At 47.9% G+C, this 23,308-nt stretch overlaps 1 protein-coding gene across 1 annotated transcript in view; it reads left to right on the top strand.

Moving 5' to 3' along the window:
• The window catches only part of WNK2 (WNK lysine deficient protein kinase 2), a 114,283-nt gene extending 113,688 nt beyond the window's left edge, over window positions 1-595 (top strand). Inside the window, exon 28 of the mRNA XM_074151380.1 lies at window positions 248-595. Coding sequence (XP_074007481.1) covers window positions 248-595 — 348 coding nt within the window. The remainder of the gene's footprint in view (window positions 1-247) is intronic.
• The last annotated feature ends 22,713 nt before the right edge of the window (window positions 596-23,308 follow it).

Below are 23,308 nucleotides of genomic sequence, written 5' to 3'. Positions count from 1 at the left end.
TTTTTTTTGTCTTTAAGAAACAAAACAAAAAAGGGGGAAAGAAGGAAAGCCTACCCCTCGGGCTCCGAGGACACCGTGCATCCCTGTGCTTGCGGAGCCTGGCCGTGGCTGCAGGGCAGGGATGCTGCTGGCACAGACACGGCTGGGGGAGCGGTGTGGCCACGGTCCCGGCACGGACACACGTGTCTTGGCACGCCGGCACCGCCACCCTTAATAGCGACCCTTATCTGTATTTTTCTTTTTGTAGGTTAATTCGGTAAGAACGGGATTGGGGAAAAAGTGCGTTCTTCCAGTGTCTTGCCCCATGCCGGCTGCGTTCGCTGCTGGAGCGCCGCCCTCCCTGCCGGTGCCCGTGCCGGGGCTCCGCTCTGGCACGGTGACACCTTACGTGATGCCTCTTTGTCCGTATGGAGGAGTTTTCCCTGCGCCTGCCTATGGCCTGCCGTGGCCGGGGCCAGCGGCACAGCCCAGCGTGGCCGGTGGTCCTGGCGTGGCCCGCTTCTCGCCCCTGGGCAGCCCCTGCTTGCGGATGTACCCGGGGGGGCTGCGGCCGCCCCCCGCCGAGCCGCCGGGCCCCCACCTGCGGCTGACGTAGCCGTGGCCGTGGGTCCCGTGGGGCTCGGTGCCGGCTCCCGGAGAGGTGGACGTGCGGGAAGAGGGCCCTGCCGCCAGCGCACAGCCGTACGCCGCAGCCAGCAATCACTGTGAGAGCGCTTCACGAGAGAGAGCCTGTTTGTTCTGGCAATATTTGCTTCTCTTTTATTGCTGAAGACACTTTATTCTGTTGTGTTCTGATGTTTTACACTTGCGGTCCTTAAAGTTGATGTACTTGAATTGATGACTAGAAAATTGTACTAACCCCTGCAGGAGTACAGTGCCTTGAATTTCAGCTTTTCAGTTCCAGCTGGAAAGAGTTGTAAAATTATCTGAAAGGTGTATTTTATTTACGATCTGCTTGCAAGTTGAAGGTGTTGGTTTTTTTTTTTATTTGCAAAGATATTGAAGGTTTACAGTCATCAGTTTCATTCTGCTGTAAATGCTTTTATTTTAATTCATGGGTTGAATTTTTGCTTCTGGAGCTTTTAAAAAATCAGTAATAGTGAGGTGAAGTTTGTTTGAGATGCTGGTGAAAAAATTGTTTGTGTTTGTACAAGGAGTAGTGAAATGCACGTTTTAAAATAGGAGCATTTACAGAGTGGTCCAAGTAAGTTGTACATATGGAGAGGTAATAGCTTCGGGCAGTGCAATTCATTCTCTCCCCCAGTCTTGCGTGAAGTTGTTGTAGACGGCAACTGATTTCTCTAAGAGGCAGGCAAATACTGTTCTCTTCTGGTTCAGCTGCAAATTGGATTACATTTTCTTTCCCCTACTGGGCTTTTTTAATTTAGTTAAATTACAAACTCGTGCATGTTTCATAAATGAAAAAAATCTAACTGAAACCTTGATTGTAGGAGAACACGTCTCTGGGTTACTCGTAAGTATGGCTCTTGCCTGTATTCTGGCTTCGGTTTGCCCACCGAGGTTAAAAATAGTGGTTTGCCACTGACGTGCTAGCAGTATTCACGCTAAAATGGCATAAAAATGTGAAGCTATTCTTTTTCATATCTGATACTTCAGTTCTGGAGTCTCACCACCTTTTGTTTGAAAATTTATTTTTTTATTTTTTTTTTTAGCTTTAATTAAGTTTGCACTCTAGGTGGCATGGACACCTCTCTCCTGTTTGAAAGTTGCTTTTTGCCCATTTTACTGTGCGTAGAGTCTCCACCCGCACCTCTCAGTCTAAAGGCACAAGACAACTGCTAAAACTGACGTGCTGATGGTAAGTCTCCTCCACCCTGAAGGCGCCAAGGGAGGGCACTCCCGGGGTGCAGGTCCCCAACCACGTGGTCACACCTGGAGGCATGTTGCTCTGCATCTCTACTGCGATGACAATTTGTACTGTCTGCTGAAGGGCAGAGATGTCTTGTGCTGCCAAGCTGTGAATTGTATAGTTCTATTGTACTTTCAGCATTGTATCTGTCTAAATTATTTTGTTTGTACCCTTTGAATATATTATTCCATCAATTCAGTTGGAATTGAATTTTATAGACAATTATGCAGAGTCTTCTGCCTGGGCAAAATACTTACTGTAGTAAGAGATTTCTGTTCTCTGTAACATGTATCTTTAATTTGTTTGGGTTTTTTAGATTCATGTCTGTATGCTTCATGAGCAAACATGGAAAATATGTTCTCACACCAGTTTTCCTTCGGCTTGCACTGAATCTTACAGTTTATGTCGCTATTGCCTGTTGTATAGTCCATCCCTTGTATACTGACAAAGTCAGTGGCACTAAAAACCCCAGGAAATTGTATAGATTAAAAAGAAGAAAAATAAACATTTTGTGCTTGAAAATTGTGTGAAAAACACAGGGTTTTTTTCTAAAACAGAATTGTGTCCATTCCCAGGTAACTCCAGTTCCCGGGTAACTCTGCATTTGTTTTCCAGACCTTTACCCCTTGACTTGTGTAGAAGGGGCAGATGTGATATCTCCAGCTGTTTCTCAGATTCTACCCATAACTCGCACGTCCCCACCTCCTGGCAGCTGTAGTAGTGCCACAGTGCTCCACAAGTCCCATAGTGCCACCTCGCAGGTTACATTGCTCTAAATCCCCTGCCCGCCACCATATTTCTGGTGTGGCGCTGCCACAGAGCCGGGCGGGCTGGAAGGTTACCCAGGTTCCCGTAAGCAGATGGTACCTTCAGTACTGCTGATGGTACACATGAGGATGCTAGAGCTTGGTAGGTGATGGAAGAGGCACGTGGACTCCGTCTCTCCTAGGGAAGCCCTTTTAACTTCATCCTGGCATCATTTAAACATGAGGAAGTGGAGATAGGAAATTGGGCCCCAGTGCAAGCAGCCTCTTGGCGGTGGCTGTCGTTGCTGTAGGAGAAATTAGGGAAGGAGGTGCAGGAAGAGGTTTGAAACTTCTGCTTCTGTGTTGCTTTGCATCTGAGCCGTGTGGCTTTGCTGTCTGTACTGCCTGCGCCTGTGTGACGGGCGGGATGTCCCCTCTCCTGGGATGGGCGGGGTGTCCCCTGTCCCAGGACGGGGGCTGTGCTGTGTGATGGGTGGGATGTCCCCTGTCCCAGGCAGGGTGGGCAGCCTCTGCCAGCGGCGCTTAACTGCAGCTTCCGAATCTCTAGTGGGTGCGTCCCTAACTATCGCTTCTTTAGCTGGTGCTGGGGCCCACTGAAGGCTTGGAGGTTGATGTTTGCATTTCAGTATTCATGATTTTAATTTTCTGATCACCATCTTGGCTGCAGTTCTTCTGACTATTAACTTCAAGCTACATTTTCTTACCCTCCATCCTGTCAAAGGGTGCTCTGACCCTCGGTGGCAATTAAGCAAATGCCATGAGGTGAAATAAATGGGACAACTTCTTGAGCAAAAGGTGAGCAAAGGAGTGAGGCAACCCAAGGGTCTGCACCTTCAGAGGTGGGGTCTGTACACAAAAAGGCGTTCCTCTGCAGATCCTGGAACTGAACTAATTTTATTCCTGACTCTGAATATTGCTCTGATGTGCAGTGAACAGAATTCTGGGCAGAATTCCTCACCTCACCGGCTGCAGTGCAGCAGCCGTGCCCCATAGCTCTGCCCTCTACCCCAGCGCTGCTCGGCTGGGATGTGTGTGCAGTCAGTACGGATCCTCCGCTTTAAATACGAGGGTTTGATGGGGGAGTTCACAGATCCTCCAATTTTCAATCTTTTAGAAGCTATAGAAACTTAATACAAACACTGAAAGAATGTTTTAAACTGCCAAGTCATGCACCCAGTAATTCAGAAATGCCAAATTAGGTTTACCCATATGCCGTTAATTTGGCTTTCCGATTGCCGTGCATCATGATGGAGTATCTAAATGCGTAATCACATCCTGTTTTCCCACTGCATCCCTGGCTTGCTTGGAGCAGGGCTGGCCGGGGAGGAGAGCTGCTTGTCTGCTGCAGGGATGCGAAGCGGGGAGCAGAGAAATGTTGGGACGTTTTAAGGCTCTTCTGCAAATCCCGATTCAACCCCTCTGACATGGATTTAATTCAAAAGAAGGATGTAAAATTGTCCCTTGCAGTTTCTCTGCTTGTGCAACTCCACTCTCTATTCCACAACTTTAAAGAGGAAATATTACTTAACTGTTATTTTACACCTATCTTCAAAGTGTTCCTTTTTGCTGTCTCCTGTATAACTACTTTTCTCTGAAATACTTGACATTGGCTGGTATCAAAGACGAGATGAAGGATTGCATGGGCCACATGTGGCGATCTCTTTGCTCCTACAGAGATATTTGTGTTTGGGAATAGGGCACTCTCATGCTCAATGGCAGCATTTCTGAAATGAATGTCTTAATCAAGTTGCAGGTTGCCATTTGGTGTTTGTGGAAGGAAATCACTAATACTTTTGAATCAGTCGTTAGTTTAACTTGGCTTTGTCAATAGTTGCTCTTTCCCTTCAAGCACTTTTTTTGTAGTCCCAGTGCACTATTTTCAATTCCGAAAACATACAGAATTTTTCTGAACAAGCCCTGTGGACTTAGCGCTTGGTGGGTCTGTGTTGGTATTGTTCAGTTAGTGCGTGTTTGAGTAGGAAAAACATCCGTCCTCCTGCATTCTTGGGAAGTTGGCTCTGGAGAGTTGTAGTCAGAAGTCTCCCTTCTGAAATTATTTGACCTCACCATTGCCTTCCCTGTGATCCCCCTAAATTAAGCAAAGGGTTCAAGTCTTTTATAGTAAGATTAATGTCTCGGGTGTTAGCTAACATGGCAAAAGCTTACCTAGTTTTCTGCCTTGCTGCCAACAAGCCCCCACTTGAGTGTTCCACAGATGCTGTTGAAAGTGTTGGCTTGGAGCCAGAAGTCACAAATGATTGTGTTTAGTACCTCAGTAAGCTTTCCTTGCATTCTCTGGTTCTTCCTCTGCCCTTCTCAGTCCCTGAAGACATCTGGTGATGTTTGTGGAGAAGGATGGCAGTGCTGGAGAGGTTGCTGAGTGCAGGCAGGGGCTCTGCAGAGATGAGCAGGGAGTTCATGCACCCTTTGCTGTCACAGACAGATGAATATCTTGCTCTGGGATTGAATTTATGGAAGAGCAAAACCATAATCACATGAAATTTCTTGCTGTGGTTGTTTATTGATTGAGTCCTTGAGGAGCATTTCTTTGGTTTGTGCTGTTGGGCTGTGGTTGGCTGGTGCTTGAGCTGAGCTTCAGTTGAGTACTTGGGCAAGCTCTCTGGTGTGCTGAGCCTTGTGGTGTTTCTTCTGAAGAAACCTGTAAATACAATTATTTTCCTGTCTATACACTCCTGAAGTGAACCATTGATCAGATGGGAATTGTGTTGTGACTTACGCATGTCGGTGACTTTTGGTTGGGGTAACATTTGCTTTTTCAGGTGGGTCTGTGTGTGGAGCCATCCCTGCAGATGCAGCAGGAAGGTGACGTTCCAGCCCTGACCGTGCTGGTTCTTTTATTAATGCAGATAAGCTCCAGAAGTGCAACATAATGAAATGGATTTTAGGAGCTGTCAGGTTACAAATTCTGCATTATGAAAGAATTTGTTGCTCAGAGGGATTTGGATGTACTGTGATGCTGACATTAGCCGTGTCGGTAGATTACTTGTAACTGATTCATCTGAAACTCAGGCTTATAGCAGGAGGCAGTAACTTCAGTAAATTATTTGGTCCTTTCTGTTTTTTTTTTTCAGAGTGATAGTTGTAGTGTGCTATCAAGATTGTTGCTATATATGCTTGGACTGTAAAGCTTCTCCCTTGAAATAACTTTCACGTGAGCAGTTTAAAGGCTGTGTAAGTCAAGCTTTCAGCCTGACGTGCAAAGCCTCATTGAGCCTTAGATTTTGCTTGATGATGCATACAAGAGAACCTACTATTTTGATAAAGTATCTGTTATAATAGTGAAATTCTTGTGACGAGTTCTTGGGTTTTCAAATTCTGTTAAGCAAAGGAAGCTTGGATCAATTTCTTTCGCTGTAGTGCCACTGGATGGATTCACAGCGTGTATTTAGTGTGGTGTTGTGTTTGCACATTAACAGGGGAGAAGGAAAAGTTAGGATTATTTTTTTCCCCTTGGAAAGGAGCAGATCTCCATGCTTTGCCTTTCATTATTGAGGCACCACTGAGTGCAGCTCTTGAGGAGCGTCAAGGGACAGGATAGGCACAGTGAGAGCCTCTTGAGCTGCTCTTCTGGGGACTTCTTTGTGTCTGTCATAGTTTTTTCTGAGATATTCAGAGCTTTGACACCTTGTAAAAAACTAGGAAATTTAAGACGAAATAACTAGCTGCCAGTTCTTCTCAAGCAGGTGTTCTTTAGGTCTGACATAAAATACCCCAAAAAAAGTATTTACTTGTGTGTTGTTGTTTTCTTAAATTGCTTTGCAAGTAAGGTAAGAACTTCCTCAGTGTTCAGTTTTTGTTTATCAGGGTAGATAAACTGTGTTCGATACCATTCTCACTGTGAGTCAGCAGCTACGAGATGTGCAATCACTGCCTTTTTCCCATAGTTCTCCCCAGCACAGAGAAAATGTTGAATATAGCTGAGCTCACTCATCTCTTTGATGCTGTTGCTTTTTTGGTCTTTGGTTGGAAGTTCAGGTGGGCTTCAGAGTAAGAAGTCAAGAGGTTGTCCACAGGATGTGAGCTAAGCATCTGCAAGGGTTTGTATGAAGAGCCAGGCGCCGGGAGAGCTTGCTCTCACTTTGGCTTGATGGCTGATGGGTGGTGTAACTTGGGTCAGGCCGATTGCGGGCTTAAGGCTTTTCCCCATTACCTGGAGATCATTAATTTTGTCTTGTTTTGTCTTCCTGGATGAGCTTCTGTGCCAAATACTGGTTATCAATAGCAAGCAGATGTTGAGACCGGTGGTGGATTCAGGTGGATCTGCACAGCTGATGCTGAGCAGAAGCTCAGGGAGGAATTTGCGATCAAGACACGATTGTACATCCTTTAAAAGTGATTCCTCCTATGAGGAGGAGCAAAAAAATGCAGGAGGGAGAAAATGGGGAACTCATTTAATAAAAGCAAAGCCTAGCACGTGGAGACCCACCAGGAGCTATGCCAAACACAGATGTCCCTTTGCACAGTGCGCTTTTCCCCAATGTCCCTTGTCTTCCTTGCTGTTTTTAAAGACTGACGGCATTTTTTCTGAAAGCACGTAGCAAACTGTATGCTCTGTGGAACCTGTAGGTGCTTGCAGGTCCAGCCGCAGTGTGCATGCTTCTGTGCCGCAGAGTGAAGGGCTTTGGTGCATGTCAGTGTGAGCGTGTTGCCCGCCCAGCCGATGGGCACCGGTGGGGCACGGTGGGGCACGCGGGATGGGGGGCATGCCTGGTGGCACCCTGTGCTGCTGCTGCTTTGGCCTCGTGCTGTGCTCTCGGTGTGTTACTCTGGTACTGTCATTTCAAGCCCTTGGTAGCTCTGCATCCTTCGGTGTCCAGCTGGCCATCTCGCCCGTGGTCTGCGAAGGGTGGTGGAGGCTGATGGATCCCACCCCTGCCTTGTGTTCTGCTGGCATGGAGAATGGCATCCCTGCTACGCGGGCAGGAGGAGGGTCCTAGGCTTGGCTCCGTTCCTGTCAGACAGGAGGGGTGAGCGTGGGCTGGGCTGCTGAGCCTGTGGGCACAGGAGAGCTGTAGCCCCCAAGTTGCCCCAGCAGCCCCCCATCGCTGCAGCAGCCTCTGCTGGTACAGCCCCCATTCCTCTGCCCTCCTTACTCAGCTATAGGGTCCCATAAACCAAGAGAAACATGGGGCCTCTTTGCTGGCTTTCTCTGTTGCTGCCTCCTGGGAGACTAGCTCTTCCCCCACGGGAGTGGGGACTCGGGAGTGACTCCCCAAGGTGCTTGGGTTCTGCCACCAACATCAGTAGGTTTATGCTTCTAAGCTCTCGGTGCGACGCGGGTGATGTCTGAACGGAGGATTTTGGTTTCTGTTTCCCTGTGGTACCCAAATCGCGCCCAGTGGCTGGCAGGCGCTGGCAGAAGCACCTTCTGCGTGCTCATGTGCCCCTTTTGGGTTTTGTTTGGGTTTTCCTATATGTGAAATCCATGTATGGATTTTTTTTTTTTTTTTAGATTCTGAAAATGAGATCGTCAGCGACTGACACGTGGCCCCCTCAGCTACGGTGCCAAGCACGAGGCCCCGCCACAGCTACGGAGGAGGAAGAGGAAGATGGGAAGTGATTTATCATGTGTGAGAAATTCTGTGCTGTTCTGGTCCATTCAACACAATTTTGTAACTTCTTTCTAATCATTTTTTTATTTATAGTTGGAAATACAAAAATGTTATGCAAAAAAAAAAATAAATAAAGGAGAATTATTTTGGGGGAAAAGGATTTTGTTCCAAATTGTTCCCTTCTGTTGTGAGCCAGGTTCCCATGAGCAGCGGCTGGAGAAGAGGGAGGAGGAGGAGGAGGAGGAGGAGGCACTCCTTCAAATACTTTTTGTTTCACACAGTTAATTGTCATTTACGTAATTTTCCAAAAGATATGCTAGGCACGCGTATTCAGATTCTAGTACAGAGAAGATAGTTCCAAGTCCATTTAAATTTCTCACAGTTCTTTTGTAAAGATAATACTCTATTTTAAATCTGCCTAAATCAAGCAAAGAAACTACAGAGACTTCACCGGAGAGTAAGTTTGTACTTGTCACTTCCCTTTTTACCTCTTTCTTTTTCTTACAGACCAGCCGCATTTTCTTGCCAGAGTTAAATACAGTTCTCGAGTCACTTCTAATTTTAAATGTAAGACTAAAATCCTTCTACAGACGAGTCGGTAATTGGAACAATTTTTAAAAGACTTCAAAGTGCCTTCAACAAGCTAAAATTATGTAGTGGGAGATTTCTTGATTCACTGACGATGGGTTTCTGCTGTCTCTTGAGTTGAGGTGATGTACAAAGTTAGTTTGTAGCAATAATCTCATGAGTAATCATTTATTAAAAAGGACTACTCAACTTTTTTTTTAGAAAGATGGGATTTAGCACTGTTCCTAAGGAGTGGGAAAGTGCTGCTCTTGCCATTACATTTGGGCCCCAAACTCTTCCGACCCTCTGCTGCTGTGCTGTGCATCCAAGGACTTCCGTTGCTTCCCCCTTAGACAATTCCAGACCATGATGTTCCCACCTTTTCGCTCTTGTTTTTGATACCAGAAAAACAGGAATTTCTATTTGCCCATAAGCCTTTCAGTACCATCCTTTCTCGCAGCTGGAGCCTGGCGTATTGTTTCATTGTTATCTGCCATGTCTGTCTCTTCCAAATCTCAGTTCTAAATAATAAATCTTATTTTGATGCTGTTGTTACCTATTTCCTTTCCACCCCGGCTTCTCTTGCCCGTCAGCGAGGGTGATGAGAGCACAGGTGGATTTAGATATATTGCTGCAGCTCAAGAGCCGTGAAGCAAAGAACTACTCAGACACTTTGTAAATTCAGAGTTTTGAAGCCCTGGGGCCAAAATATATATATTTATGTTAACTTTATGCTTCTGTGGGGTGCACAGAAGTGCACCCTATCCCCATCTCAGGAAAAGGGACTGGTCTCCTGCATGAGAGCAGGGGCCAGAGAAGTGACAAAGGCTGTCGCTAAGGTGTTGCTTGCCTTGGCCTTTTCTGCTCGTAGGAGGGACCAGATCCGTTTCCCTTTTTAACAGGTGGGAGATGTGGGGTCCAACCGAGCGCTACGCCGTTCGTTTTCTATTGTGGTTGCTGTCATCTTCCCCCTGGCTGTGAATGCACCTCCTTCGCCTGCTGGTCCCGCACCTGTTGCTGGGGGGTGAGGTGGTGGGTATGGGGGACAAGGGTGTCACATCCCTGGCATGCTTCTCCAGGGGTGAGTGGCCATTCCAGTCATCATGGCAACAAAACGCTGTGCCCTCACCTGAGATTTTTACTCCCTGAGAGTTAAAAAGCCTGCTTTCTCCAGGGAAATCCCATGCTTGGTCTTCAGGGGTCTGGGTCTTCTTCAGCGTGGGCAGCCTCCATCAGTTTTTCTGATGCCTGGCCCCCTTCACTCCTCCTGCAGACCCTTGTGCTCCTCCCTGGCCCCAGCTGTGGCTGCAGGAAGCCAATGGCCCTCTGTCTCCAGATAAGTAGTTTGAAAATAATCTATTAATATTCAGAATAAATATAAGGATTAGTATCAGGATTAAAGATCAGGAGTGGAAATTGTGGCAAATCCTTGGACGGTGGTTGCTCATGACCGCTGCCCAGTCTGCCTAGCTTTAGATAATCTCTTCTCCAAAAGGCTGCTGCATTTTGGGGTGTAGCCCGTGTAATTACTGCTCGCACTGCAGTTTGAGCTAAAAGCCCTAGGAGGTGCTAAGGGTCTTTGAGCTCCTCCGGTATGAACTGGGATCCTCTGTGGAGGCAAAGCCGGGCTTTGGTGCTCTTCCTCCATACCTGCTGTCTCCAGTTTCTCTCTTCCTTGCAGAGCAGTAAGAAATGGTCTCCTCTCGATCTGACACCAAGCTAACATTGTGGTATAGAGTTTAATCAGAAATATTTTCTGCTGGCTGTAATCAAAAGCCTAAGCAGGTGAGTGTGACCATTACAAGGCTTAACACGTAGGAGTGACAAGGAAGACTACAAAGACGTGGGCTTTAGCTTTGCTCTGAAATGCGAGGCGGAGTACCTGCTTCCATCAAGGTGCTGACACATTTTCTCCCACGGAGGCTGGATGTGCTCGTTCCAGTCCATACCTGCATTAAGCTCAGCAGCACATGGTGGGGACCAGGGACAGGACCCGTGGGCGGGACAACCCCGTCCACCCGCCAGCAAGCCCCTGGCCTTTCTGTGATGGAGCCCCTTGGGCTGTTGGGAGTGAATAGTTTTCAGCCTCCTTTTTTTGACATGCAGGTTGATTTCTGCACTGCGGTGATGAGATGGGTTAGCTCTGTCTGTCCTGTCCCTGCTGGCTGGGCCAGCGGTGCTCAGCTAGGGGCACCTGGCGCGGCTCTTCATTGCACCCATGAATATTTCAAGGTGTTGGTAATGTCTCCAGCTCCATTTGTCTGCTTGGAGCCTCCAGCAGTCTCGCTGTCTCCTCTGAACATCTCATATACATTTGCCATCCTAAAATGATTAACTCTGAAGCTATTGCGGTATTCCTGGATAGTGTCACTGCAAGCGTCACCCCGGAGCTCGCCCTCTATAGCGCTGCCGTTGCCTTTGCTGCTTGGCTCAGGTTCACGGGAAGCCCAGGAGGGTCCTCTGCCAACGCTGCTGCCTCTCAGGAAGTCTCTGACTAATGCTGAGCCCTGAAAAAACCTTCTCCCGTGCTACCTGTGAGTCACTGCAGTTCAGACGGGCCTGTGCCACCTCCGGAAAAAACAGTTCTTTAAAAGAAACCACCCTCCAGTTTGGGTGCTGGGTGCTATGAGAGCAATCCGGCATGTTTGGTTTGACTGTGAACATGCCTGTAAGAATGGGACTGCTTGGTGTTGGTTGGTTATTCGGAAATTACTTTGAATATAGAACAAGTGCTTAAGGAAAAAGCAAAGAGTTTGTTGCAATCTAGCTATTGGCAGCACAGTTATGAGGTTTAGAGAGTTGTACAAGACAAAGATAAAACCCTACTTCTCTTTAGCTAAATTGTAGACCAACTCCTAGAGGTCGGTCTCCCAATTACTTTCATCCCCAAGAAGTAGATGTAAAGCCTTGGGATAATTTTCAATAAAGATCTTCTGGATTATTGATATGGGGTATCTTTATATATTTAAACCATCCTTGGGGATGTCCTAGGGTAGGGCCTTGGCTTCAAGATTTTCTGTGATCTGTTAATCAGTGTGTAATCCTCCAGGAAAAACAGTTTGAATTACCAGCTACCCCCTCAGGCTTCAACAACAGCTGGAGGAACAGCTAGTCTGGAAAGCCTTGGTGAGCGTACTAACAGGCAGCACCAACGCTACGTACAAGCTTAGTTATAAATGCACTAAATGTGATGCTTTCCTAGCTCTTAGCTGAGATGAAATGATGGCTCTCAGCCCCGCGACAGCCCAGCTTTGGGGCTCCTGACCACCCGATAGCCCAGCTTTGGGGGTTGAAAGGCTGGAGAACCAAGGCTTCCCCACAACTAGCCAAGCAGGTATATTTGGATAACAACTTCTGCGCTCTGACAAAGGAATCCAGAAGAACGATGAGGTTGATCTGTCAGACCCTTCTGAAATCTACCCATAAAATGCAGAGTAAGTACCAAAATGTTTCTTGGTTGCAGTATTTAGGGGACAGAGTGATTTGGACCAACTTTCTCCACTTGGACACGCTGAGCGGGTACCAACACAGCGCCGGGCAAAGCAAGGTGAGATTTTAAGTCTGTGTGTGATCCAAATTCTGATCCACTCCATAGAGCCTCTGTGATGCCTTATCCTAAAAGCAGTGGAGGCTGTAGATGCAGCCATGGCCACGGAGCTTCATTCGGGATGCGGTGTGTGGGCAGGGGTGCATCTCGGCCATGGGAGTGTCCCACCTCAGGAGGTGTATGGTCAGCCAGAACAGGGAAGTTGTCCTTTGTTTTTGTGCACTTTTCTAAAATGATAACTATAGAGTTTAGGAAACAAGCTTGAGTTTCTTAAACTCATTTCCATGCTCTTGGGCTACTTCTGTCCATCAAAGCCCTATGTGTCTGCTCTGCTAGCACAACCCAAAGCTGCGTGCTAAGGGGGAGAGCTTGGGCATGTGCTCAGGAAAATGGGGGCTTTGAGAGCTGGAGGAACAACCAGGGCAGCTCTTGGTGTGTGAAGGGATGAAGCTGCCCCTGCCCAGGCTGGACCCCGGGCCGTTCTGCAGGAGGATGACCTCCCTCTTGGCCATGGCACCTCATCCCAGTGTTGGGTCCCAGCCACTGCACAGAAGAAGCAACGATGGGGATGCTGGGTGTCTTTGGAAGCTGTGGGAGGGAGAAAAAAATTCTGCTTTTTTTTTTCCCAGGAACAGGGGAGTTATTATTATTATTGAAGCAATAAGTAAAAACACTTGCTATATTAGAACAGCTGTGCATTTAGAAAGAAAGACATTTCAATTTGACAAAAAAGTGGTTTTGTGGCAATAAAAAAAAGGAAATAATTACAAATGTTAAAAATGCAGCTTGCTTTCTTTCAAGAGGGGCTTCTGAAGCAGCAAAGTATTTCAGTAGCTATTGACTTAGGGGGGGGCAGGAAAAAAAAATCAAAAAGATTTCAAATCCCTACTGGATTTGTACAGTTTCTGTGAGATTTAAGAGCATATTTAAATGGTTTATTCTCTGCCTTCAGTTTCTCAGTGCTTTAGTGCTCCGAGCAGGAGAATTTCTGGAAAGCAAAGGAGGAATAAATTTGGTGAGATGCTGATTTGATGCTGGGGGCATATGAAGATATTTGAGGCTGTTAGATGTCTAACAAGGATTCCAGGGGCTGTTAACATAGTCATGGAAATGGGAGCCAGTTAAAAATGTCAAACATAACAAAATACTTCTCAAATATTTGCTACGTGAGCGCTCAGCCGGCCAAGGCGGTTGGAGGCGCCAGTCGGCTGCTGGCAGTGGTCGATGTGGTGAGGGCTTTTGACGAGTCTATAGGACTTTGCAGCCTTAAATATTGCATTTAGGGGGGTGACTTTGAAAGGTAACCTGGTTTTGTTGTCCTTTTTAAATCGAAGTGTGTATTGGTTTAAAAAAAAAATCCCCATAAATTGGAGTCGGTGAAGCTCAGCATTGCTGCGCCTGCCCATTGGTGGCAGAATGAACCTTGGTTTCCATGGCCAATAGTGTCTTGGGATGCTGGGGGGAGCGGGGACAGGAGAAGGTGGTCGGCAGCTGGGGAGAAGACACCCTTCTTCTGCCACATCCACCTTGCTGAGACAATCCCAGTGGTTCTGCTCTTGCCGGTGTGAAGCAACAACCAACCTAAAAATTACTGATGGTGTTGCATTTGCTCTCGCAGCAAGGTTCCTGGAACATATTTCTGTATGTTTTTTTCTGACGAATACTCATCACTTGGAGGTGATTTGTGAGAAAGATGGCAATTAGCAATGTGGAAGGAAAAATGTTTCTCTTTACTGACCAGCAAAGATAAGCAAAAAGACAGATGTCTTGTAGAGCACTTGGGAGACTTTTATTCATGCTCTTTCCTTCCGTTATTCTTTGCTCTTTTCTAACGTCTATTATTATAAAAATCGTACTTTGAACAAGTAAGATTGTTCAAAAATTACCTGCTTGGATGGTTCCTCAATGGGAAAATGTAGTTGCTGGAAAAGTGAAACCCAGATACTCTATTTCGGTTTGAACTGAGGCTATTAACAGATTTCCCATGTCCAGCTCCAGCTAAATTGGAAGTGACTCTGAGGTGGGCTGTCCCACCCCCCACCCCACGGGAAGCGGGACCCTCCTGGGGGGGACTCTTTGCTCTCCACCACTTTTTTAATAAGCTCTGGGACCCTTTTCAGTTGCTTCTTTTGTCCCGAGCGCCTCGTCCACGCTGGCAGCGCTATTTCTACAAGGGAGATGAATTGATGATGTGTCTTTCAGGCAGGGCTGTTAATTTTCTTTATTTTCCCTTTCTGGTTAAACTTTTGCTGTGCTAAGTATCAGAGGAGCTCAGGGTGAGATAATAAACGAGCGTCAAGAGGCTCGATAGAGCCCTGTGAGAGGGCAGCATGGGACGGCTGCATGGGCAACGGAGGGGGGCACCCAATGATGGTTTTTTCCAGATGGAAAAGCAAAGCCCCCCCAGCTCCTTCCCTCTGCTCCGTCCCCTGCTCAGAAGGGGCATCTCGAGGGGCCGTGCCCGGCTGCGGCGCAGGATCTTGAGAGCCAGGGGCTGCTTAGAGGGGGGCAGGAGAGAAGACAACAGGTTCTGTGGGGTGAGGGGGCACACACCCACACGCAATGCAGAAGTTTCGTCCCTGTGGTTGCAAACTCATTTCGGAGTCGGTTTGTTATGAGGGTGTGAGCCGGATGGAAGGGTTAGGAGAAAACACGTAATTTTTTCATAGTCCTTTTTTAATCAGATGTAGGACAAAACCCTCAGCGTCCCCAAGCTCTCGGCTGGGCTGGGGCAGGCAGGAGGCTGGGCAGCGCTGGCCTCTGCATACTCAGTTCTCTTTATTTTTTAAGAAATAACTGCATTATGTCCCAGCTTTGCAAGATGTGGCTGTTACCACCAGTTAATGAAATGACACGGACGCTTGTGAACTGCCAAAAACCCATTCCAAAATACTTATTTTCACAGAGCACTAAAACCGGAGCATTAAAGTAAAGCAGGGGCGGCAGGATGTATTTTTCCACGTAGGGAGAATTTCTGATGGGCCCAAGTTTGCTTTTCTGTGGCAGCAGCCCTGTCTCCCGTTCTTTGTCATGGTGATTCAGTAATGCTTTACTGTTGTCATGGTTGCGGGCTTACTACTAAAGCCAAAGCGACTGCACAGCCCTTTTATTCATAGTTTCAGTGTATAAACTAATTAAATAAACTGAAAGCAGCAGTCTATTCCCTGGGCCTTGCTTTTGTAATACTCAGGATCAGATAGACTCGATTTCTGCAGTCCTCCTAGATATCAAACCTGACTCTGTTTCATCCCCTTGGATGTGTTTCATATCGTAAGACCCGGCAAAGTTCATGAATCATTTAATTGCCCAGAAACCTCCTCGCAAAATTGAAAAGGTCTCTGGAAAATCTCTTTTGAGCCACTAAAATAAAGCTGGGAGCCAGCGTGATTCAGCCGAACTGCATTCCTTATCGCTGCTTTAGTCGTGGCAGAAACCCAATCAAAATGTTTAGTTTCTGAGTTCATGCTTTGCTGTGGTTAAAAAAAAAAAAAAAAAAAAAAGGTGGCAAAATGATGGTGGGGGTGGGATTTCTGCAAAGCTCCTCTGCCCCCCCCCACCAGAAGGGATGGAGGGCAATAAACACCGTGCGGTACCAGCTGCAGCTGGTGGACAAAATGTTCTCCTAGGCTGTGAGAAGGTCGGTTGCACAATGACACGCGAAGCTCATTTTTTATTAAAAACTGAATATAAGCACAGGATCTATTTGCGAGCCCCGAGAGCGCGGAGGGGAGCCCAGTCGGTTTCGCGTGAGATGAGAGCGGTTGTGCTGGCATTTGCTTTTGTCAGGGAAGGGTTTAGAAGATTTAGTGTCCCCAATTGGTGTCCTGTTTACTGATCAGCTGCTGCTCTGCCCTTGGCAATCATCCTGCTCTGCTACAGAAAACGGGGAATTTAAGGAGAAATTGAAACAAAGTAAAAACCTATTTCCACCTCAAATTAGCTGTCTTAGCATTCCCTTGGTGTTTCCCCAGGAGGATGCACTCGTGCTGGCATCCAGCGCCGGGGCATGCAGCACCGTGGAGGGTCAGCCCTTCGCCTTCCTCCCGCAGAGGGGAGTGAAGATGGGGGAGATGCTCCCTGCCCCTCCGTGAAGCTGGAGCGAGGGGTGAGGAAGATGGTCCCTGCCCCTGGGGGAAGCTGGGCTGAGGATGGGGAGATGGTCCCTGCCCCACACTGAAGCTGGAGTGAGGACGAGGGAGATGCTCCTGCCCCTGGGTGAAGCTGGGCTGAGGACACAGGCGCTGATCAGCTCAGCTCAAGGTACAAGGGGAGCTTGACTTTCTCCCCTCACCCCATGAGGAGCTGTTGGCTGCTGGTGGTCCTCCTCTGTGCTACTGCTGCAGAGGGGAGCGGTGGGAGAGCGTTCAGGGTCCCTGCCTGTCCGGCAGCGCTGGATGTCCACCCGCTCCCCCTTGTTAACGTGGTGTGGATGGGGTCAGGTGGCTCAAGGAGCTCTGCTGCTCCAGGAGGGTGGTGGGCACGGGGCTGCTGGGGAGCTGCCCCTTGTTGAGATGAGGGGACAGAGGGGCCTCCTGGGGACCATTTAACTTCTTCCTTTGTTCACGCAAGATGAAAACTCCCCAGTCCTTGTACAAACTGGTCCTGCAGAGAAGTTTCTACTGGTGGTGCATCCTTCTCCTCCACCTTCTCTGTGGTGTGAGAGCAGCAGGACTCCAGCTGGGATGCCCAGGACTGGGCGATTCAAAGGCAAGTGTGCTGTGCCATGGCTCCTACTCATGGGCGTCAGTACTTCGCATTGTTACCCATTAATCTGGTAGGACTTTTTAAAAATTTTAATTATTCTTGATGATTGAAAAGAAAACAAAAGCAGGGTCCCTCTAAGGAGAGTGAGGCCAGGAGCGGTAGGGGATCTACAGTGGTATTTGTTCTTCAGAATCACCTTTTTTCCACTGAAGCTCTAGCTAACTGCCCAGCAAGCCGTCCCCGCAGCGCCCGGGGGGATGTCAGGGGAGAGGGGACCCCTGTGGGTGCCGAGGCCGGGAGCCACCTGTGTTAGCAGCTCTGCGGTGGGTGGCGTTTGATGGCTGCCAAATAAATACAGAATCTTTGTGGCACTTAAAGGGGAATAATTCACAGTGACAACAGAGGGCTCCTTCCCCGGTAGCCCAGGGAGCGGTGCCGTCTGCTGACCCCATGAGGGAAATTAGTGTCTCCATCGTGACAGCTTCCCTGAAGGCCAAGGCCAACAGCTGGAGTGGCACAGCCAGCATTGCTGGGACTAGCCACGGTAACCACATGCATCTTATCGGGTCGAAGCCGGTGCTGCTCAGTCAGGAGCAGGTTGCATTTCATAGAATCATAGAATAATGGAGTGGTTTGGGCTGGAAGGGACCTTAAAGATCACTCAGTGCCACCCCCTGCCATGGGCAGGGACACCTCCCACCAGACCAGGTTGCTCAAAGCCCCCTCCAACCTGGCCTTGAACCCCTCCAGGGATGGGGCAGCCACAGCTTCTCTGGGCAACCTGGGCTGGCCTGTGCTAGCAGGTAGCCACGAGCAACCGTGGGCCAGCTCAATCACTGCATTTGACAGCTCTTAATTTGACAGCTCTTAACAAAGCGCAGCTCAAAAGAGGCTTAACTAGGTGAAAGTTAAGAAAAATAACCCTGCTTTCCACTTTTTTTCTAATTTATCATGCGGTGTTTCAGAGCCTGCAGCTCCCCTTATGCCCAGAAAGTGCGGTCTCATCCTGCAAACACCGCCTTTTCCCTTTTATATTAGCAGAGATCGATTTCCTCACTCACCCTGGGAACTGGCCGCAGCCACAGCCGTAAATCAGCCCCGGATGGTGAGCGCTTCCTCCTACATCCAGATGCTCTTTGCTGGGAGATGCTCTCCGAAAGGCAGTGTGTAACCTCTGACCACTGCTGCTGGCAGTAGTGAAAAGAGAAAATATTCTGTCTCTAAGGAGCGAAATTCCTGATGCTACCTTTTGCTTTGAAAATTAATTTAATTAAGGCAGCAAGATCCAGTGTAAGTTCAGCTACCTAAAGTCAGGTTTGCAAAGTTTAGTGCTGAGCATTTTAAATGTACTTATTCCCTGTCTTACAGAGACTAAAGGGATTCCTTTTGCTTTCTTTAAAGGTGGCTAGAAACATTTTTTAATACTATTAGTTTCAGCACAGTAGTCTAAAAAGCAATTCTGTAACACAGAAAGGGAATTCCTTTGAAGATATGTCAAGAGTTTCTGAATATTTTTGTTGCCATTCCTTAGGAGAGTTCAATATTTGGTTTTCCATAAGTTGGAGCACTTATTTCTTTTGGAGGAGTCTATTTACATTGAATTTTGCAACCTTGTGTGTCTAGAAGAAAAGTAACTCACTAGGCATTAACTTCAAAAATGTGACCTTCAGCTTTTCAGGAATATTTTTAACCCTCGTAATTCGTTATTGGTGCAAAACACTGGGCCTGGGCGCCAGTCGGGGCGAACCAAAGGGTCATTGCCTGGCCGAGGGCTATGCCTTCCCACCCGCCCTGGGATGACTCTTTGATGCTCCACAAACAGGCAGGAATAATTGCTTTGGTTGCTTTCTTAGCAAAGGTTTTCATTGTTAAACTTATTTCGCCAGAATATTTGTGGGGAGTAAACACAATGGAAGACACAAACATAACGAATATATGGGTGGTAGATGTCCTTCAGCTCCAGCCCTGGGGACCGCTATGGTGCTTAATGCATCAGCTGGAGCTCCTGCCTTTCCAGATGTCCCAGGTCCACCGCCGTCATCATCCTGGCATGGAACGTGTCTGAGCTTTGGGTCTGGGGGAGGAGGGAACCCCCCGTGATGGAGCAGAGGCTGGGCCCAGAGCTCAGGGCTTGTAGACACAGCCAGCCAGCCGTGGCCAGAGCTCCAGGAGAGGCGTCCAGGTGTTCCTAGAGGAAGGAACAGCCACAAAGTGGGAAGAGGACAGCGGGGCCTGGAGTGGAGGTGACAGCCTGCGTGGGAAGGGGAGAGCACAAACTGCAGTCAGCAAATGCCACTGAGAATTTAACCAAAACTGAAGGACGCTCTCCCAAAGGCTCTGCTCTTCGCTAGTTCAGTTCTGCCAGGATAAGCTTTTTTTTTTTTTCGTAGCAAAGAGGTAGACACAGCTCTGCAGAGGGAGATGACAATTAGGACAATTAATAATTCTTTGGCGCTGAGGGGGCGCACACCTCACGCTCAGATAAGCCTGAGCCAACCTTACGAACAAGGTGCTTTCCAGAAACGTCCTGCTGTAAGCAGCGCTTCGCTCCTGTGCTGGAAACCCAGATTATTTCAAATCCATCTTACGCATTTTTGTGTTCTAACAGCTCATAGCTTTAGCTGCAAACAAAAAATATGTGCAACTGAGAAAAGTGTTTTTGCAAACTGAGGAACTATTTTGGGCTGATCTGTCAGATGAAGGGACACATTCATTCTTGTGCAGAAAGGGCCTCCATGGCTGATAAACATCAGTATCTTTTTTTTGCCCCACCAAACTAAGCATGACAGAAGACAACTATTTATAAATACCCTTAGGGGTAAATATCAAGTGGAAGAACTGTGTGAGTTAAAGGTTAATGTTAGCCTGGGATCAAATGGGTATCAATTAGTCATGAATAAATGCAGACTGGAAATGAGAAGACAGTTAACGGTAAAGTGAGGAGCAAAATTCGGGAGCGCCCTGTGATTGCTGAGGTGGTCTGAGGAGCTCTGAGGAGCATTGTGCAACTGGGTAGAAATTCCTGAAGACAGAAAATGGCTTTTTGTTGTGAGCCCTCGGGGATTTGGTGGGCTGCTGTAGTTATAAAGAGAAGGGATTGCTGGTTTTTCGCCCCCGCTAGATTTATAGTGTTTGAGTCCTAGGGTTTCTGCTGGTTATCTGTGGGGATAAGAAAAAATTCCTCTTGGTTATATCATCTAACTTGTGGGGGTTTGGGTTGCTGGTTTTTTTCCGTCCTCTCAACCACTGAAGATTGGTCACAGCCAGAACCAGGATATAAGTGAGATTTACTAAGTAGCATTAAAGTCGCGGTGGTCTGGCTGGTGGTTCTGGCAGATGTTCCCACAGTGAGATTGCTCGCAAGTTGAAGTTCAGATGGAAACTCCTCCCTTGGTCAAGGCAGCAGAGACGATGGAGAGCTGGTATCCTTGTCCTCCTGCGCAGCAATCTTCACTTCCTAAAGATCACTAGCAATTTTCACTAAACAAACTTGCATCAGGATGGAAACAGGCACCAGGAACCAATGTTCTTGATGACTTCTTCTCACACTCTTCTTGGTGTGTGTCACAGGCATGAGCTCGGTCTGTTGCTCCAGGCTATGGCACTGTCATGCCTGTGGCCTGTGAGCAGATAGCCTTCATGCCATGTTGCCCAAGACATCTGTTGCCCAGTGGCACGCAGGTGCTGGGGCCTCAGCTGTGTAACACCGGCCTCCCTTCCAGCCCCGGGTTCTTTTTACCCAAACACATAGCAGGATCCCACCGTCTGCGGATGACACCAAACTAGGTGGGAGTGTTGATCTGCTTGAGGGTCGGAAGGCTCTACAGAGGGATCTGGACAGGTTGGATCAATGGGCCAAGGCCAATGGGATGAGGTTTAATAAGGCCAAGTGCCGGGTCCTGCATTTTGGTCACAACAACCCCAGGCAACGCTACAGGCTCAGGGAAGAGTGGCTGGAAAGCTGCCCGGCAGAAAAGGACCTGGGGGTGTTGGTGGACAGCCGGCTTAACATGAGCCAGCCCAGGTGGCCAAGAAGGCCAATAGCATCCTGGCTTGTATCAGGAATAGTGTGGCCAGCAGGAGCAGGGAAGTGATGGTGCCTCTGTACTGGGCACTGGTGAGGCCTCACCTCGAGGGCTGTGTTCAGTTTTGGGCCCCTCACTACAGGAAGGACATTGAAGTGCTGGAGTGTGTCCAGAGGAGAGCCACCAAGCTGGTGAGGGGTCTGGAGAACAAGTCCTACGAGGAGAGGCTGAGGGAACTGGGCATGTTTAGTTTGGAGAAGAGGAGGCTGAGGGGGGACCTCATTGCCCTCTACAACTACCTGAAAGGAAACTGTAGAGAGGCGGGGGTTGGCCTCTTCTCCCAAGGGAATAACGACAGGACCAGAGGAAATGGTCTGAAGCTGCGACAAGGGAGGTTTAGATTAGATATCAGGAAGAATTACTTTACTGAGAGGGTAGTCAAGCACTGGAACAGCCTGCCCAGGGAGGTGGTGGAGTCACCATCCCTGGAGGTATTTAAGAAACGTGTAGACATGGCTCTTCAGGGCATGCTCTAGTGCCCGGGATTGTTGGTTTGTGGTGGGGTGTTGTGTGTGAGGTTGTGGGTGTGGGGTTTAGTTGATGGGTGCTTTTTTTTTTTTTTTTTTTGGTGTGTGTGTGTTTTTTTTGTTGTTGTTTTTTTTCGTTTGTTTGTTTGCTTGTTTGTTTTTGTGTGTTGTGTTTTTTGTTTGTTTGTTTGTTTGTTTTTTTAATGCGGTGGGACTCGATGATCTCAAAGGTCCCTTCCAACCACTAAGATTCTGTGATTCTGTGATTCTGTCTGTATGGATCATCTTGCATCCAGTGCTCCGTGATCTTTCAGTGGAGAAAAGGTGTTTAAAGCTGTGATTTGAGGGTGAGGAAGGTGCTGGGATATGTGCCGCAGTGCTCGGAGACTCCACGGGTGTCTGGTCTCCTGTCCTGCTCGTGGCTCGGCTCGTGTAGCTCCACCTCTGCCAAGGGTCTGCACCTTCTGCTTCTGATCAAACACACCAGGCACGGCGCATGGACAAATGGAAAACACCTAGAAGATCCCAAGAAATAACATATTCACCTTCTTTCTGCAATGTAGAAGACATAGTCACACTTCAATATTTCACTCATTAAAGTACATTTATTTTCCTAATAAATAAAAGTACACATGGCATTACAGAGGAGGTAAGACATCATAAACTGTCCAGCTCTCCCACTTGCTTTATCGATTTCCTTGGTCCCCTGCTGGCAACTTCAGGCCTAGTTAAAATATTTCTATTCATTATACCACAGCCATAGCATTTTTGTGGACTCCCAAGCGAACATCCTGCACTCTCCAGGTCATCGTCCTTCCTTGCTGTTACACAGCCCAGAATATTTAAAGCCTGATTGTGTATTATACCAAGCTGCTCCAGAAAGCACTCTTCACTGATTATAAAGTAATTATGGAGGACAAGTTTCAAACAGTCCCAAAATAGTCTGGCGTCAAATTCTCAGCTGAAATAAACTGCTGTCTTGCCGTTGCCTTGAGCACAAAGCTACCAGGATGGAGGAGCAGCAGGTCTGGCCCCAAGTGCTGAATGTGGCAGAGGAGGTCAGTCATAAAACTGATGGTGAGTTAGACTAATATATTCTTTTTTTTTTTTTTTTATTTTATTTTATTTTACAAACTGCTGGGAAGGCTGAGATTAGTGGGGGCTCTCAGAATACCCAAGTCAATGTAGTTAATTACTTAAACCAATGGTAGAGCTTTCTAACCCAATAGGTTAGCGGTGAATTACCTCCAGTTAAAGGCTGAGAAAGCAGGAGATGAAGACATTACTTAGAGCTGAAGACCCTCTGCTCTGCTCTGGTGACACTGCATCCAACTTTGGAGTCCTCAGCACAGAAAAGATATGGAGCTGTTGGAGCAGGTCCAGAGGAGGCCACGGAGATGCTCAGAGGGCTGGAGGCCCTCTGCTGTGAGGACAGGATGAGAGAGTTGGGGGGGTTCAGCCTGGAGAAGAGAAGGCTCCAGGGTGACCTTAGAGCCCCTTCCAGTCCCTAAAGGGGCTCCAGGAAAGCTGGGGAGGGACTCTGGATCAGGGAGGGGAGCCATAGGACGAGGGGGAAGGGTTTGACACTGAAAGAGGGGAGATTGAGATGAGATCTCGGGCAGAACTTCTTTGCTGTGAGGGTGGTGAGAGCCTGGCCCAGGTTGCCCAGAGCAGCTGTGGCTGCCCCATCCCTGGAGGGGTTCAAGGCCAGGTTGGAGGGGGCTTGGA

The sequence above is a fragment of the Numenius arquata genome, chromosome 8, assembly GCF_964106895.1.
Source record: "Numenius arquata chromosome 8, bNumArq3.hap1.1, whole genome shotgun sequence".
Lineage (NCBI taxonomy): Eukaryota > Metazoa > Chordata > Aves > Charadriiformes > Scolopacidae > Numenius > Numenius arquata.
Note: the sequence above shows the minus strand (reverse complement) of the source record. Positions and strands in the feature narration are given on the sequence as shown.